Source organism: Oncorhynchus nerka, linkage group LG26 (genome assembly GCF_034236695.1).
Source record: "Oncorhynchus nerka isolate Pitt River linkage group LG26, Oner_Uvic_2.0, whole genome shotgun sequence".
Lineage (NCBI taxonomy): Eukaryota > Metazoa > Chordata > Actinopteri > Salmoniformes > Salmonidae > Oncorhynchus > Oncorhynchus nerka.
In genome coordinates this window covers 30956984-30971268 of record NC_088421.1, presented here as the reverse complement: position 1 = coordinate 30971268, position 14285 = coordinate 30956984, and the positions used below count along the sequence as shown (strand labels likewise).

Sequence of the window (14285 nt, the reverse complement as noted above, 5' to 3'; positions counted from 1 at the left end):
GATCCATAACTACATGGAGCATGTAGAACTAACCTGTCTGTTCTGTCCATTACAGATGATCCATAACTACATGGAACATGTAGAACTAACCTGTCTGTTCTGTCCATTACAGATGATACATAACTACATGGAGCATGTAGAACTAACCTGTCTGTTCTGTCCATTACAGATGATCCATAACTACATGGAGCATGTAGAACTAACCTGTCTGTTCTGTCCATTACAGATGATCCATAACTACATGGAACATGTAGAACTAACCTGTCTGTTCTGTCCATTACAGATGATACATAACTACATGGAGCATGTATAACTAACCTGTCTGTTCTGTCCATTACAGATGATCTATAACTACATGGAGCATGTAGAACTAACCTGTCTGTTCTGTCCATTACAGATTATCCATAACTACATGGAGCATGTAGAACTAACCTCTCTGTTCTGTCCATTACAGATTATCCATAACTACATGGAGCATGTAGAACTAACCTGTCTGTTCTGTCCATTACAGATTATCCATAACTACATGGAGCATGTAGAACTAACCTCTCTGTTCTGTCCATTACAGATGATCCATAACTACATGGAGCATGTAGAACTAACCTGTCTGTTCTGTCCATTACAGATGATACATAACTACATGGAGCATGTAGAACTAACCTGTCTGTTCTGTCCATTACAGATGATCCATAACTACATGGAACATGTAGAACTAACCTGTCTGTTCTGTCCATTACAGATGATACATAACTACATGGAGCATGTAGAACTAACCTGTCTGTTCTGTCCATTACAGATGATACATAACTACATGGAGCATGTAGAACTAACCTGTCTGTTCTGTCCATTACAGATTATCCATAACTACATGGAGCATGTAGAACTAACCTCTCTGTTCTGTCCATTACAGATGATACATAACTACATGGAGCATGTAGAACTAACCTCTCTGTTCTGTCCATTACAGATGATACATAACTACATGGAGCATGTAGAACTAACCTGTCTGTTCTGTCCATTACAGATGATACATAACTACATGGAGCATGTAGAACTAACCTGTCTGTTCTGTCCATTACAGATGATACATAACTACATGGAGCATGTAGAACTAACCTGTCTGTTCTGTCCATTACAGATGATCCATAACTACATGGAGCATGTAGAACTAACCTGTCTGTTCTGTCCATTACAGATGATCCATAACTACATGGAACATGTAGAACTAACCTGTCTGTTCTGTCCATTACAGATGATACATAACTACATGGAGCATGTAGAACTAACCTGTCTGTTCTGTCCATTACAGATGATCCATAACTACATGGAGCATGTAGAACTAACCTGTCTGTTCTGTCCATTACAGATGATCCATAACTACATGGAACATGTAGAACTAACCTGTCTGTTCTGTCCATTACAGATGATACATAACTACATGGAGCATGTATAACTAACCTGTCTGTTCTGTCCATTACAGATGATCTATAACTACATGGAGCATGTAGAACTAACCTGTCTGTTCTGTCCATTACAGATTATCCATAACTACATGGAGCATGTAGAACTAACCTCTCTGTTCTGTCCATTACAGATTATCCATAACTACATGGAGCATGTAGAACTAACCTGTCTGTTCTGTCCATTACAGATTATCCATAACTACATGGAGCATGTAGAACTAACATCTCTGTTCTGTCCATTACAGATGATCCATAACTACATGGAGCATGTAGAACTAACCTGTCTGTTCTGTCCATTACAGATGATACATAACTACATGGAGCATGTAGAACTAACCTCTCTGTTCTGTCCATTACAGATGATCCATAACTACATGGAGCATGTAGAACTAACCTGTCTGTTCTGTCCATTACAGATGATACATAACTACATGGAGCATGTAGAACTAACCTGTCTGTTCTGTCCATTACAGATGATCCATAACTACATGGAACATGTAGAACTAACCTGTCTGTTCTGTCCATTACAGATGATACATAACTACATGGAGCGTGTAGAACTAACCTGTCTGTTCTGTCCATTACAGATGATACATAACTACATGGAGCATGTAGAACTAACCTGTCTGTTCTGTCCATTACAGATGATACATAACTACATGGAGCATGTAGAACTAACCTGTCTGTTCTGTCCATTACAGATTATCCATAACTACATGGAGCATGTAGAACTAACCTGTCTGTTCTGTCCATTACAGATGATCCATAACTACATGGAACATGTAGAACTAACCTGTCTGTTCTGTCCATTACAGATGATCCATAACTACATGGAACATGTAGAACTAACCTGTCTGTTCTGTCCATTATAGATGATACATAACTACATGGAGCATGTAGAACTAACCTGTCTGTTCTGTCCATTACAGATGATCCATAACTACATGGAACATGTAGAACTAACCTGTCTGTTCTGTCCATTACAGATGATCCATAACTACATGGAACATGTAGAACTAACCTGTCTGTTCTGTCCATTATAGATGATACATAACTACATGGAGCATGTAGAACTAACCTGTCTGTTCTGTCCATTACAGATGATCCATAACTACATGGAACATGTAGAACTAACCTGTCTGTTCTGTCCATTATAGATGATACATAACTACATGGAGCATGTAGAGAGGATCAAGCTCCACCATATGAGTGTAGTAGAGACTTCAGACTCTGGAACTGTGGGCAGAGTCAGGTAAGGCTTGGTGTTATACAGGTAATTGCCGAAAAAATTCAAACACTTGATTAAATGAGGGTACAAAGTCTATTGAAAACAGGTACTTCCACACGGGTCTGTTTCCTGAGATAATTAAGGAATTAACATCCCATCATGCATAAATATTCTGGGCAGGCCATTATTTTGGCTACCATGGCTATGCCCCCATAGGATGACAATGTCCCCATCCACAGGGGATGAGTGGTTTGATTATTTGACTTTAAAAAAATGTAACCTTTATTTAACTAGGCAAGTCAGTTAAGATCAAATTGTTATTTATAATGACGGCCTACCCCGGGCAACACTGGGCAAATTGTGCACTGCCGTATGGGACACCCAATCACGGCCTGATGTGATACAGCCTGGATTCAAACCAGGGACTGTAGTGACACCTATTACACTGAGATGCAGTTCCTTAGATTGCTGCGCAACTCGAGAGACAGAGTTGATGAGCATGAAAAAGTACTTAAGTAAAAATACAATAAAGTGCTACTTAAGTCATTTTTTGGTATCTGTGCTTTACTATTAATATTTTTGACAACTTTTCAAATAAAATAAAATGGTATTAGTCACATGCGCAGAATACAACAAGTGTAGTAGACCTTATAGTGAAATGCTTTCTTACAAGCCCTTAATCAACAATGAGGTTAACCCCCCAAAAGTGGAGAAAATAACATCTCTGTTCCCCAGAAAAGTAAGAGCTAGAACTAAGCAGTTCTGTACAGATAACAATAGCAGGGCTATATACAGGGGGTACCAGTACAGAGTCAATGTGGAGGCTATATACAGGGGTACCAGTACAGAGTCAATGTGGAGGCTATATACAGGGGGTACCAGTACAGAGTCAATGTGGAGGCTATATACAGGGGTACCAGTACAGAGTCAATGTGGAATACAGGGGTACCAGTACAGAGTCAATGTGGAGGCTATATACAGGGGTACCAGTACAGAGTCAATGTGGAGGCTATATACAGGGGTACCAGTACAGAGTCAATGTGGAGGCTATATACAGGGGGTCCAGTACAGTACTACATGGAACAGAACTAAGTCAATGTCCATTATAGATGAGGCTATATACAGGGGTACCAGTACAGAGTCAATGTGGAGGCTATATGCTGGGGGTACCAGTACAGAGTCAATGTGGAGGCTATATACAGGGGTACCAGTACAGAGTCAATGTGGAGGCTATATACAGGGGGTACCAGTACAGAGTCAATTGAGGCTATATACAGGGGGTACCAGGACAGAGTCAATGTGGAGGCTATATACAGGGGTACCAGTACAGAGTCAATGTGGAGGCTATTTACAGGGGGTACCAGTACAGAGTCAATGTGGAGGCTATATACAGGGGTACCAGTACAGAGTCAATGTGGAGGCTATATACAGGGGGTACCAGTACAGAGTCAATGTGGAGCTATATGCATGCAGGGGTACCAGTACAGAGTCAGCCCTTGTTGTGGAGGCTATATACAGGGGGGTACCAGGACAGAGTCAATGTGGAGGCTATATACAGGGGGTACCAGTACAGAGTCAATGTGGAGGCTATAACAGGGGGTACCTTACAGAGTCAATGTGGAGGCTATATACAGGGGGTACCAGTACAGAGTCAATGTGGAGGCTATATACAGGGGGTACCAGTACAGAGTCAATGTGGAGGCTATATACAGGGGTACCAGTACAGAGTCAATGTGGAGGCTATATACAGGGGGTACCAGTACAGAGTCAATGTGGAGGCTATATACAGGGGGTACCAGTACAGAGTCAATGTGGAGGCTATATACAGGGGGTACCAGTACAGAGTCAATGTGGAGGCTATATACAGGGGGTACCAGTACAGAGTCAATGTGGAGGCTATATACAGGGGGTACCAGTACAGTGGGTACCAGTACAGAGTCAATGTGGAGGCTATATACAGGAGGTACCAGTACAGAGTCAATGTGGAGGCTATATACAGGGGGTACCAGGACAGAGTCAATGTGGAGGCTATATACAGGGGGTACCAGTACAGAGTCAATGTGGAGGCTATATACAGGGGGTACCAGGACAGAGTCAATGTGGAGGCTATATACAGGGGGTACCAGTACAGAGTCAATGTGGAGGCTATATACAGGGGTACCAGTACAGAGTCAATGTGGAGGCTATATACAGGGGGTACCAGTACAGAGTCAATGTGGAGGCTATATACAGGGGGTACCAGTACAGAGTCAATGTGCGGGGGCACCAGTGTCGAGGTAGTTGAGGTAATATGTACATGTAGGTTATTAAAGTGACTATACATAGATAATAACAGAGTAGCAGCAGAGTAGAAGGGGGGTCAATGCAAAGAGTCTGGGTAGCCATTTGATTAGCTGTTCAGGAGTCTTATGGCTTGGGGGTAGAAGCTCTTTAGAAGCCTCTTGGACCTAGACTTGGCGCTCCGGTACCGCTTGCCGTGTGGTAGCAGAGAGAACAGTCTATGACTAGGGTGGCTGGAGTCTTTGACAATTTTTAGGGACTTCCTCTGACACTGCCTGGTATAGAGGTCCTGAATGGCAGGAAGCTTGTCCCCGGTGATGTACTTTTACTTCACTACATTCCTAAAGAATATTATGTTCTTTTTACTCCAAACATTTTCCCTGACACTCAAAGTACTCCTTACATTTTGAATGCTTAGCAGGACAGAAAATGGTCCAATTAGCACACTTATCAAGAGAACATCCTTGGTCATCCCTACTGCCTCTGATCTGGCGGACTCACTAAACACACATGCTTTGTTTGTAATGATGTCAGAGTGTTCGAGTGTGACCCTGGCTATCTGTGAATTAAAAAACAAGACAATTGTGCTGTTTGATTTGCTTAATATAAGGATTTTTAAAATTATTTGTACTTTTACTTTTGACACTTAAGTATATTTTAGCAACTACATTTACTTTTGATACTTAAGTATATTTAAAACCAAATACTTTTAGTCTTTTACTCAAGTAATATTTTACTGGGTGACTTTCACTTGAGTGGTTTTCTATTAAAGTATCTTTACTTTTCCTCAAGTATGAGAATTGAGTACTTTTTCCACCACTGCTTATGGGAGATTCTGAAGCGGCGCCTGAGACCGCATTTCCTCCACCATCAACAAGACAACAAATGATGGAATTTCTTGTGGTAGAATGATGTCACATCCTTCCAATAGAGTTCCAGACACTTGTAGAATCTGTCACTCCACAGTGAAGCTGTTCTCATGGTGGCCCAACACCCTATTAAGACACTTTATGTTGGTGTTTCCTTTATTTTGGCAGTTACCTGTAGATGATTGTAACAACTGTTATTTATAGCAGGAGGAATTTAATGACTTGGAACATTCTAAAAGTATATATTTTTAAATGTTTTATTTAACCAGGGGAGCTCATTGAGACCAAACATTAACATTCCAATAAAACATTTATAAACATTTAAAAAACTACAACTTCAACATCTGAGTAAATGTTGACATTTAATCAAGACAAATGCAATTCCTAATTAACAAATTCAACATTAGACTCCTAAACTGCCCTAGCGGAACGAGGGAATCAGGACACTGGGAGTTCTGCAGGTTATTCCAAAAATCGTGGGCATTGAAAATGAAGGCGGATTCACCTAATTTGATTAGTAGAGCTTTGTAAACAAAAAGGGAATAGTGAAGTGATCTATGGGACTTTAATGAGGACCAGCCAACCTTTTGATACAGGATGCAGTGAGGAGTATTAAAACTGTCACCTGTGATAAAGCGAACGGCGCTGTGGTAGACGGCATCCAAAGGTTTAAGAGTAGTGGCTGCTGCATTCTGGGAAATGGTGTCACCCTAGTCAACAACTGGCAGTAAAGTTGACAGTACATTCTGTTTCCTGCTGTTTAGGGAGAGGCAAGATCAGTTTCTAAAAAAGAGGCCCACTTTAAGTCTTATCTTTTTAACTAGCTCATCAGAAGGTTTTTTAAACGCTGTCAACACGAATGGCCAGATATATTTATAGTGTAGTTAGTGTAGCCAGTAATGCTCAACATGTCCCTCTGTATAATCTGACTGACCTTCTTCCTCTTCTGTCTCTCTAGGAAAGAGCGTCCCATGTCTCTGGGTGTCTTCCCCATGTCAGGAGGGGGGGCAGTTCTGAACCCTGACCTCCAGGCCAGGTCTGAGACGCCGGGCGCAGAGGCCTGGAGGTTCAACGACCTGGAACATCCGCGCTCCAATGCCAGCCTCAAGGTGGGAAATGGGGACGGCTCGATAATAGATACACAGAGATGTGATTGACACAACCTAGAAAAAAAGGGGGCGAATTAAACTATCTATTTTAATGATCAGATACATTTGAATAAACCTGAGTCTGTTTATTTCTGCCTGGGTGAGGCTATAGGGCCCTGTTGAAATACATTTGAAATGCCTCTTTCTGCAAGAAGGGGGGCTTTGGACTAATCATGCACAGTGTGAGAGAGCAAGGGTGCACCTCAATAGTCTAAAGTGGCTGCCTCCTATTGTTTCCTCCCCCTCATGTGCTTAGAGCACAGGGCTTTGGACTAGGCACGCTTAGCATGTCTAATGAAGAGGCCTTTGGAAAGGGCTCTTAGAGGGGAGAGAGTCGGCACTCCTCTGTGATGTCTTCTAGAAGGATCTGACAGGGGTTTCTGTGTATTCATACAACTGCCCTCCCCTCCTGCATGTTTCAGAGAGGGCCAACTTCATGAATATGCATAACTTAGCAGGATAGAATGCTCCTTATTTAGCCATTTGTCCTCATGCTGTTAGATGTCTGTCAGATGGTAACATAATGACATCATCGCTCTCTGAGATTCTCAGTAGTATACCAAATGCCGTCACTCTCCCCCACAGACCCACAGTCACAAAGACTTACAGTGTGTTATTGTACCGTCCTGAACGGGGCTTTACGTAAGCGGTAGGAATAAGCATCACCACTTTGAATATTACTGCATGGAGTCTGTATACATATCTGTTTTTCTCTTCAGTGATGATGATACCCTAAGGGTGCCTGTGTTATTTCGGCTGCTACTCCGCTTCGTTCAGAAGTGGGGCATGGTCTCCGTGACGAGGGGTAGACGGTCTGTGCCGTGGTACATTCTGGGATAGAGGCTGCTGGCAGGCACCCAATCACTGGGGGAGAGAGAGCGCAGGCCGGCACGTGATTGGATGTTTTGACTCTTTGTAAATGAGTAGTTGTATTGATTGTCAAAATGTTCTACTACACAACATTTTATGGTGTGGCCTACCTAGAAATAGCTTTTTCTTTTTGGAATCGTCTATTGTTGATCTGTAAGTGTAGTGACAGTGGTATCTCTTAGACTGTATTGGTTTTCTTTATATAGGCTAGAAATACTCAGTCCCAGCGTTCAAAGCTGGTTGAAATGATGTCATAAGAACAAGTTGGGGTTTATGTGCAAACCCCATGTTGACATGACCATAGTTTTCTGACATGTATTCTCTTCAGATGAACTGCTCTGAGTTCATTAACAAATGCCATCGGTCACTCATTACCATTGATTAAGCACTGCTCTCGTCCAGCTGTCAATTCAAACAGCAAACATATGTCTCGCAGCCATGAACCAAATGCTGTGTGCCATTTCAACCAGATTACCACTGCTTCTGATGCCTGGACTTTTAGAATGGTATCGGAATCATTCATTGCAATAACCCGTCTCTTACCCATACAGAAGAACATAGAAAAGGGAGATTGCAGCCACCAATGACGGATGTGAACATATGTATTTTCAGATTTAGTTTGTAATTCGAGTGTGTTCAGGGTTTTTGGGTTCTCCCATAAATAAGGGCGACCTCATAAGCGTTCAACCCAAAGAGTCAGTATGTGAGTAACTCAAACCCTAAACTTCATTGACACAATAATACTCTGACTGTGTAAGTAGGGTTCAGTGACTGGACTTCATAGGCTTCAGTCAGCTGTGGTGAGATGGTAGTCACTGGGCTAGTGGGTCGCCTCAAATCCTCCCACATGTTGAATCTAATAACCTTGACTTTCAGTCAGCTGTGGTGAGATGGTAGTCACTGGGCTAGTGGGTCGCCTCAAATCCTCCCACATGTTGAATCTAATAACCTTGACTTTCAGTCAGCTGTGGTGAGATGGTAGTCACTGGGCTAGTGGGTCGCCTCAAATCCTCCCACATGTTGAATCTAATAACCTTGACTTTCAGCCAGCCATCACCAGCTGTGAGCAATGTAGACCGACACTCACACACACACACACACACACGCACGCTTGGCAGTGTGTGTTGCCTCAGTGCTTCTGCAGAAATGCGCCTCTTCATTGTATCTCTCTTCCCAAGCAGTTGGATGCAGACGACCCCCCAGAGAAAAGGGATGGTTACAGTACGCTGCAGATCTCTTGGGGGAATTCTCTCCCAGACGACTGCAAGGTAGTTGTCTCTGTGGTGGTGGAGAAGAAAAGCGTCACTGCAACCCGCTTGTACATGCCATGGAGACCCCATGTTGTGTGTGTGTGTGGGCTTTAGTAGTTGTCTTCATTGTGCTGATTCATTTTTTCAGAGCAAGCAGCATCTCTTTGCGCATTATGCAACGTCCCTCACTTCACAGACCACCTGAGCCCAATGCAACCATGTCAGGTTTCCCTTCAAATCCTAGATAGATCCTCCTCAGTGAGCTAAAGGAACAGTCCATGATCACCTCCATTTAGTTTCCCCCCTAAAAGGAGCTGTTTTGATCAGTCAGTGGTCTGTAGAGTGGGGAAGGCGTGGTTCCATTCAGCTTCTATGTTGTCGTGTTTTGCCAAACTGCATGGTACTAGCTGTACTTCTTACACACCCTGTTGCTGTCCTAGCTCCGTTTCATTGTTTTCACGTGAACTTGGAAGCAAATTGTCTCACAGTATGTTGTTATCTCACAGTTTTAGCATAACACTCTCTGTAGTTAAATAACAGTCTTCGTAGTTATAACACTCTTTGTAGTTTTACACAGTAGAACTCACATTGTATTCTATGTAGACTTAACATTGGAGATTAGTTCACTTATTATTGTGTTGTCATTCATAGTGAATCTTGTGTTTGTTTCTGTTATGAGCTGACCTTTGAGTTGTGTGTGTGTTCTGTGTTGTTGTCTCTCAGTGAAGGAATGGCACTCCCCACTGGGCCCATGATTGGTTTATGTTCTGTGTTGACCTCTGACCTCTTGTGAAGTCCATGTGAACCCTGTGATCTGATGTGAAGTGTGAATTAGTGTGTATTAGCTGTTGACTGTGTTCTACCCTTCCTTGTCCCAGTCAACATGTTCCTGGTCCTGAGCTCAAACTACACAAAATAGATCATCTACCATCAAATTCATATTTGATTATTGTACAGAATAATGGATACCAATTTCAGTTTTTTAGAGCTTCTCCCAATGAAAAAGCCATCACTTCAAATAAATACCTTTAAGAAATGTTATATATTAAAATGAAACATATTTACTCCCGAGTGGCGCAGTGGTCTAAGGCACTGCATCTCAGTGCAAGAGGCGTCACTACAGCTCCTGGTTTGAATCCAGGCTGAATTACATCCAGCTGTGATTGGGAGTCCCAATGGGCGGCACACAATTGGCCCAGCATTGTCCGGGTTTGGCCGGTGTAGGCCGTCATTGTAAATAGGAATTTGTTCTTAACTGACTCATAATAGAATACATTGTTAATGGAAGTTGATGGATCACAGGAGATGGGTTTCTGTCTGTACTACTTGTATCCTCAATGTCTGTAACTAGTGCTTGTTAGTGCTTGTTTAGTTTTGTCCCCAGCTCCAGTGTGATTGCTTTAAGCCAGGCTGAGCTGTGGTGTTGTGGTGTCTCCCCTGTCGGACCTGTTACCATGGTGACGTCCCTGTGTTCCTTAGTTCCTGTTCTGTCTCTACTGTACCTAGCACTAGAGGCAGGAGTTTTTCCTCCGCACATGACCGTACCATGAAAAACTCTGGGCACTAGTTCAGGAAAATGGGTCAAGGTCAGGGTTAGGGTTAACCTTTGACTCTTGACCTCTCTATGACCCTATCGGTTGTGGTTGCAGGACGAGCTGTCGGACCTTGGCCCAAAGTCGGTCACTCCCATGTCCACCACAGCCTCGGACGTCGCCATGGAGGGGGAGGGGCCAAACAGTAAGAGCATGGAGTTGCTGGCGGCACTGGGGAACAGGTCAATATCAGTGGGTATGAAATGTTACTCACGATACTGCAACTAAGTCCTCACGACAAGTATTATAATGGTAGATGACAGAGAGATTTGTCTTTGTATCCATTCTTGATGATCTAATAGCACATAATGAAGGTCTCTTAGATTTGATTCTGTTCCGTATTATATGTGTCCTGTAGGTTTGCCAGAGAACGAGGATAGCTCAGAGGTGCATGACATCATTGAGTCCACCCCTGAACTGGACATGGACCTCAGTGGATACAAAGCATCCAGGTAACCCCTACAAAACCATCACCATATAGTCAACTTGGGATAAATCCTCTCTTTCATTGACAAATTGAGACTACAATTTAGACCTTGAAACACATTGGGTTTTACTCCTGTACAATGTGCTAAATGCTAACTGCTAATCCCTCCACTATGCAGCACCCCGACCAAAGGAGGCATTGGCATTGAGAACATGGCGTTTGACCGCAACACAGACTCTCTGTTTGCGGAGCTGTCGTCTGCAGGCATAGGGGACGTCATCGGAGACGTGGACGAGGGGGCCGACCTGCTGGGTAAGCGAAGGAAGGACCTCTTTCCTATAGCAGCAAAACACCTCCAAGGATGTGTAGTGTTTAGGATTGTAGTAACATTGTTATAACACTAGTGACTCTATGGTAATGAAATATAACACCTTTAACGATATGTGGCTATTTTAGTAATGTTGTAGTAACGTTGTAGTAACGTTGTAGTAACGTTATGATAATGAATTACAACACAAGGATCTGTTTCTGAATAAGCTATTCTGTAAGAACTAAATTAAAAGCCTGACACCTTCAAGAAACACTATTCATTTTCCCCCAGCATTACAGCAACTTTTGGGAAGATTTATCTATTTTAAAAAATGGACGAACAAACTGTGTGACACTGTCAACTACAAAGTTCAACAATTGGATTCATTTAAAAGTGTATCTTTAGAATATGTCTCTTGACAGATGAAGTTAAACTAGTTTTGGGATGACTTGTGTTAACCCCTTGTGAGTGTCTGAGTGTGTTGTTTACCCAGGTGACCTCCCTACGTGGCTCCTGCTTCTGTGTTCAATGCATGCTAACTCATGAATTACTATAGTAGCAGGCCACTGACTTAGACAATAAACTGACACTATTTTACTACATTCAGCTCACTAATACACACTGGCTGTTGCACTGAAGTGAAATAACCGTTGCTGTTAGGTAAAAACAAAGCTAAAGTGGATTTAGAAATTCTGCTTGTATAAGTTGAAAGTCATTCTCTGCTGTTAGCTCCATCAGTGTCTAACCCGCCTCTCTCTCTCCTCGTTGTGTCCTCTCCTCTGGCTCTTGTCCCTAACCCCAGTGGAGTACTCTGGTGTGTATTATGACCTCAAAACCTCTCCTTTGTTATTTCTCCTCTCTCTATGCCCTCAGAGAAAAACTCTATTCCAGGGATGGGTATCTGCAGTTGTGGGTGCAGGATTTTGCTCCACCCTAACACACCTGACTTAATTAAAGCAAACATGGTCTATATTGGAAAACCATGGCTAGTTTTTCAGGCTTTGTGAATCTGGTGTGTTTCAATGCTGGGCTGGAACAAAAGCCTGCCTGTATACACTGTGGCCCTTCAGGACCAGTTGCCCATCCCTGCTCTACATTTGGCCTGCTCTACATTCAGCCTCTCACCACCTCATATCCACAGCTCATTGCTCTACTACTACTGCCTTGACCTGCATTTGACCCCCGCTCCTCGCTAGCATTACAGTGGAAACAAAAGTTGATCACAAGATGAAACCAGACATATGAAAACTGTTAGAAGGGCTAAATGCATTTGGAAAATGTTTGTTCTTCATATAACTGCTTTGGTTATACTGATTTCTGTCTAACATGCACCATAAGCATGAAGAATAACTCATTGTACAGCTTTAATAACACATTTTTTACTATACAGCTGAAATAGTTTTAGTCTGTGTGTTTTTATAGCTTCTCTAGCTTTCCCAACTGTCTCTCTACCCTAGAACTATAACTCATTCCTTTCCCCACTAGCCTGTTAGGAGTACCCTAGTTCTCATTCCTTTCCCCACTAGCATGTTAGGAGTACCCTAGTTCTCATTCCTTTTAGCCTGAGTATTCCTTTCCCCCTAGTTCTCATTCCTTTCCCCACTAGCCTGTTAGGAGTACCCTAGCTCTCATTCCTTTCCCCACTATCCTGTTAGGAGTACCCTAGTTCTCATTCCTTTCCCCACTAGCCTGTTAGGAGTACCCTAGCTGTCACGGTTTTCTAATGGTGAAGGAGAGTCGGACCAAAATGCAGCGTGTATATTACGATCCATGTTTTAATAAACAAACGTAACACGAATCTAAATACAATATCTACAAAAAACAATAAACGTAATGAAAACCGAAACAGCCTAAACTGGTGCAAACTAACACAGACTCAGGACATCAAGACACTAAGGACAATCACCCACAATACAACCAAAGAATATGGCTGCCTAAATATGGTTCCCAATCAGAGACAACGATAACCACCTGCCTCTGATTGAGAACCACTCCAGACAGCCATAGACTTTCCTAGAACACCCTACTAAGCTACAATCCCACTAACATACACACCAAAACCCCCAGACAAAACACACCACAATACAAAAACTCCATGCCACACCCTGGCCTGACCCAATACATAAAGATAAACACAAAATACTTAGACCAGGGCGTGACAGAACCCCCCTAAGGTGCGGACTCCCGAACGCACCTCAACACAATAGGGAGGGTCCGGGTGGGCGTCTGTCCATGGTGGCGGTTCCGGCGCGGGACGTGGACCCCACTCAGTTAATGTCTTAGTCCCTCTTCCTCGCGTCCCTGGATAGTCCACCCTCGCCGCCGACCATGGCCTAGTAGTCCTCACCCAGAACCCCACTGGACTGAGGAGCAGATCGGGACTGAAGGACAGCTCGGGACTGAGGCAGCTCGGGAGTGAGAGGAAGCTCGGGAGTGAGAGGAAGCTCGGGAGTGAGAGGAAGCTCGGGAGTGAGAGGAAGCTCGGGAGTGAGAGGAAGCTCGGGAGTGAGAGAAAGCTCAGGCAGGTAGATAGATCTACCAGATCCTGGCTGGCTGGTGGTCTCAGCAGATCCTGGCCGACTGGCGGATCCTGGCCGACTGGCGGATCCTGGCCGACTGGCGGATCTGGAAGAGTCTGGTTGACTGGCGGATCTGGAAGAACCTGGTTGACTGGCGGATCTGGAAGAACCTGGTTGACTGGCAGATCTGGAAGAGTCTGGTTGACTGGCAGATCTGGAAGAGTCTGGTTGACTGGCAGATCTGGAAGAGTCTGGCTGACTGGCAGATCTGGAAGAGTCTGGCTGACTGGCAGATCTGGAAGAGTCTGGCTGACTGGCAGATCTGGAAG

At 43.5% G+C, this 14285-nt stretch overlaps 1 protein-coding gene across 1 annotated transcript in view; it reads left to right on the top strand.

Moving 5' to 3' along the window:
* The window catches only part of spag9a (sperm associated antigen 9a), a 60913-nt gene that overhangs the window by 22035 nt on the left and 24593 nt on the right, over positions 1 to 14285 (top strand). The window contains 6 exon segments of the mRNA XM_065010395.1: positions 2621 to 2715; positions 6799 to 6949; positions 9040 to 9126; positions 10758 to 10896; positions 11059 to 11152; positions 11306 to 11439. Coding sequence (XP_064866467.1) covers positions 2621 to 2715; positions 6799 to 6949; positions 9040 to 9126; positions 10758 to 10896; positions 11059 to 11152; positions 11306 to 11439 — 700 coding nt within the window.